General features: G+C 36.7%; 1 protein-coding gene across 1 annotated transcript; it reads right to left on the bottom strand.

The window, feature by feature from the left end:
* Positions 1-2,182: 2,182 nt before the first annotated feature.
* On the bottom strand, positions 2,183-3,121 carry LOC120365015 (olfactory receptor 6C2-like). The gene has a single exon (XM_039472251.2). It carries the CDS (start codon positions 3,119-3,121, stop codon positions 2,183-2,185), a length of 939 nt encoding a protein of 312 aa, XP_039328185.2.
* Positions 3,122-3,818: the final 697 nt, after the last annotated feature.

Genomic DNA, 3,818 nt, shown 5'->3' with positions numbered 1-3,818 from the left:
GCAATCATTAAAACCTCTGGAGACGATAGTTGCTGGAGAGGATGTGGAGAAATAGGAACACTCCTACACAGTTGGTGGGAGTGTAAATTAGTTCAACCATTGTGGAAGACAGTGTGGCTATCCATCAAGGACCTAGAAATAGAAATTCCATTTGACCCACCAATCCCATTATTGGGTAAATACCTAAAGGATTATAAATTGTCCTATTATAAGGACACATATGTTCATTGCAGCACTGTTTACAATAGCAAAGACTTGGAACCAACCCAAATGCCCATTGATGATAGACTGGACAAGGAAAGTGTGGCACATATACACCATGGAATACTATGCAGCCATAAAAAATGACGAGTTCGTGTCTTCTGTAGGGACATGGATGAATCTGGAAACATTATTCTCAGCAAACTGACACAAGAACAGAAAATCAAACACCACACGTTCTCACTCATAGGCAAGTGTTGAACAATGAGAACACATGGACACAGGGAAGGGAGCATCACACACTGGGGTCTGTTGGGAGTGGGGACTAGGGAAGGGACAGCGTACAGTGGGGAGGTTGGGAAGGGATAACATGGGGAGAAATGCCAGATATAGGTGACGGGGGATGGAGGCGGCAAACAACTTTGCCAAATATGTACCTATGCAACAATCCTGCATGATCTGTGCATTTACCCCAGAACCTAAAGTGTAATTAAAAAAAGAGAAAATAAAAGAAAAAAAAGAAAGAAAGAGAGAGAGAGAAAGAAATTTAATTCAGCTTTAAATCACCATATGTGGCTAATGCCTGCTGTACTGGGCAGTGTAGCCCCGGAGCATTACCTGGGTGACTGTAACTGAAGATGATCTATCCAGAGAATGTTCAGTCAGGCCTGCCAATGTTAATTAAATATTTCACACACATAAAATTATACTAGGTTTTCTTTGAGAGTGATTCCCCAGGGTTTTTGATCTTGGAGCTGAAGTGAATATTGTCAGAATCATAGAAGCATTTTTATACTTGTCTGCTCCTGTGTATGTGAGTGTACTTTGTCACAATACAATTCAAAAGCTTTATTAGCTATTAACTCTCATGGAAATCATAAAGTAAATGATAACTTAAAGCATGAAGAGAAATACTCATAAAATGATTTATGCATAGAACTGAATCTCTTTAACTGAGAAGTCATACTTTTTTTCTTAAAGTCTTTTTAGTCTTATTTATTCATTTTAATCTTATTGTTTAAAATTTGGAAGCATTGGATTTTCTAAATTTACTATACTAAAGTTTTCTGTGTCCTCACTAATCCCTTTAAATTCTGCTCTCACACATGCCAGCTCTAGCTCAAGTTCATGCCTATTTTTCAGTATCTTTCTAACAAGTAGCAAATAATAACCCATGCACACTACTGGATTTATCTGACTACTTCCCATGAGCTATTATCTCAGCAGACTCTTAGTCTGCCTTCCAAATTCAGATAACTAATTACCTTACTAAATGTTTTCCCACTACATTACAAGAATTTTCATGTTTCTAGTCTTTTGTCAGTTTCCTCACTGCTTGCAAATGCCATATATGTTAAGTTTTTGTTATAATAGGTGACAAATTTAAGATATAGCCCATGGACGATAGTTCAAACAGAGCTGAAATTTATTTCTTGCAGAAATGGTTTATGGAGACTTCAATTTGGTATTGATTGAGGAGGTCTCTTTATAAGTCTTTACAGAAGCAGGTTTTCTCAAGCTCACTCATCATTGACATGAAGCTTACGAAGTCATTTTAATTTGGATATCTGTCCGGTAGGTGGGGAAAAGTGAGAGGATGTCACATGTTGGGTATTTTTATAGGCCAGTTTTAGAAATGGTGCACATTACTTCTACATCCGTTTTATTACTTATAACTTAAAATAAATAGCCACATCTATTAGTGTGGAAAAGATGGTGGAAAAAATGTGGTCTACTGTGTTTCCAGGGATAATAGGTAAATAGAAATTTCAGTTAGATTGTAAAAGCAAGCATCCTCAAGAGAGTTTGGTTTTAATGGAGATAAAGAATGGAATAGTCAGAGTTCACAATAAACAAGTTTAAAGAGAAATTGTGATTATCAATATGAATGGAGAATAAAATATGTGGAGAAATAGTATCAAAGGCTCCAGATTTTGTGCTCATTCTTCCTTTTAGTTGGATTTATCAACTCGTTTTTCCTTTACATCTTTGAGAGGAATGCTATTTTTTTAATTGAGTCATTGAAAGCTTGCTTTACTTGCTTGTTTCTTAGCGTGTAAATAAAGGGATTCAACACTGGTGAAACAGAAGTAATAAGGAGTGAAATCCCTTTATTAATAGCCACCTCATCCTTGGCTGAGGGCTTGACATAAACGAAGATGCAGCTACCATAAGTAATGGAAACAACAATGATGTGGGAAGAACAAGTGGAAAAGGCCTTTTTCCTTTGCTGGGAAGAGGATATTCTTAGAATAGTTTTGATGATATAAACATAGGAAAGAACTACACACATGAGCGTGATGATGAATGTCAGCACGGCACACACTATCACCATCTGCTCGATCAACCATGTGTCTGAGCAAGAGATCTTTAGAATAGGAGATGCATCACAGCAAAAATGATCAATAACGTTTGAGCCACAGAATTCCAGGCCCAAACCCAAACTAATTGGTGGGAGAATGATGATCAGTGCTGCTACCCAACAGAAAAGTATGAAGTTCTTGCAGATTCTGCTGTTCATAATGGTCATATAATGCAGTGGTTTACAGATGGCCACATAGCGGTCATAGGACATGGTAGCCAGGAGAAAAAACTCTGTCACTGCAAAGAGGTCTGTAAACAACAATTGACTGGCACAAGCATCATAGGTAATGGACTTGTCCCCAGAGGATATGCTATACATGAATCTGGGAACACAAGCAGTTGTGAATGAAATTTCTAGGAAGGAGAAATTTTGGAGAAAATTATACATAGGTGTTTTAAGGTGAGAATCAATCAGGGTGAGGGTGATGATGGTTAGGTTTCCAGATAAACTCAACACGTAAGAAAGAAACAGAAAGACAAAAAGCAGAATTTGCAGCTGAGTGTCATCTGTTAGTCCCAGTAAGATGAAAGTTGTTATTGCTGTTTGATTCTTCATCCTTGATTGTGGTCTCTTGTCCAATCCGCTGGAAACAGTAAGGAAGACTTTCTATGAGGAGTTCCAGAGTTCTAGCCGGCTCCTAACCTCAAGAGAAGTAAATTTGAGAATGATTCCTGTACAACTGACTAGTGGAGAAGCAAACATACAACACATGCTGATGTTTGATCACCTCCTCTTTGTGTCCCACAAACTATTCATCTTTGAATTGCATATTTTATACTGCTGCATCTAATGAATATACAATCAAGCTGTAATTGGTATAAGTTCAACATATTATCTTACAAACGTCATTGAAAAAAAATCTCCTTTTAATCAGTCACTTTTGGAATGCAAACCTGCCTTCCCAAACTTTTTATCCCCAGACATACTTTTGGTAGACAAGTCCCCAAATAAGCTAACAATGGTCTTTGTCAAAGGATCCTAATATTAAAGTTCAGATGTGTACTAATTATTAAACTGACAATGAATACTTACCATATAGTTGAAGTCTAGCTCTTCTGAGGTGTGTTTAAATAATTTTTTACTAGATACATTTTCTTTAATATACATTTAAATGTGTTAAAGTCAAGGTAGAAAATGATTGAAATCCTTTTTGTATTTGTATATTTATCTTTGGCCGTATTTTTCTCCTAATGTTAGAATGAGAAGTCTATGTTGTATATTTTTATGCTTCCTAGGGTATCCTTATACCACA

The sequence above is a fragment of the Saimiri boliviensis genome, chromosome 7 (assembly GCF_048565385.1).
Source record: "Saimiri boliviensis isolate mSaiBol1 chromosome 7, mSaiBol1.pri, whole genome shotgun sequence".
NCBI lineage: Eukaryota > Metazoa > Chordata > Mammalia > Primates > Cebidae > Saimiri > Saimiri boliviensis.
The sequence above is the reverse complement of the archived record's forward strand: the minus strand, read 5'-3'. Positions and strand labels throughout refer to the sequence as shown.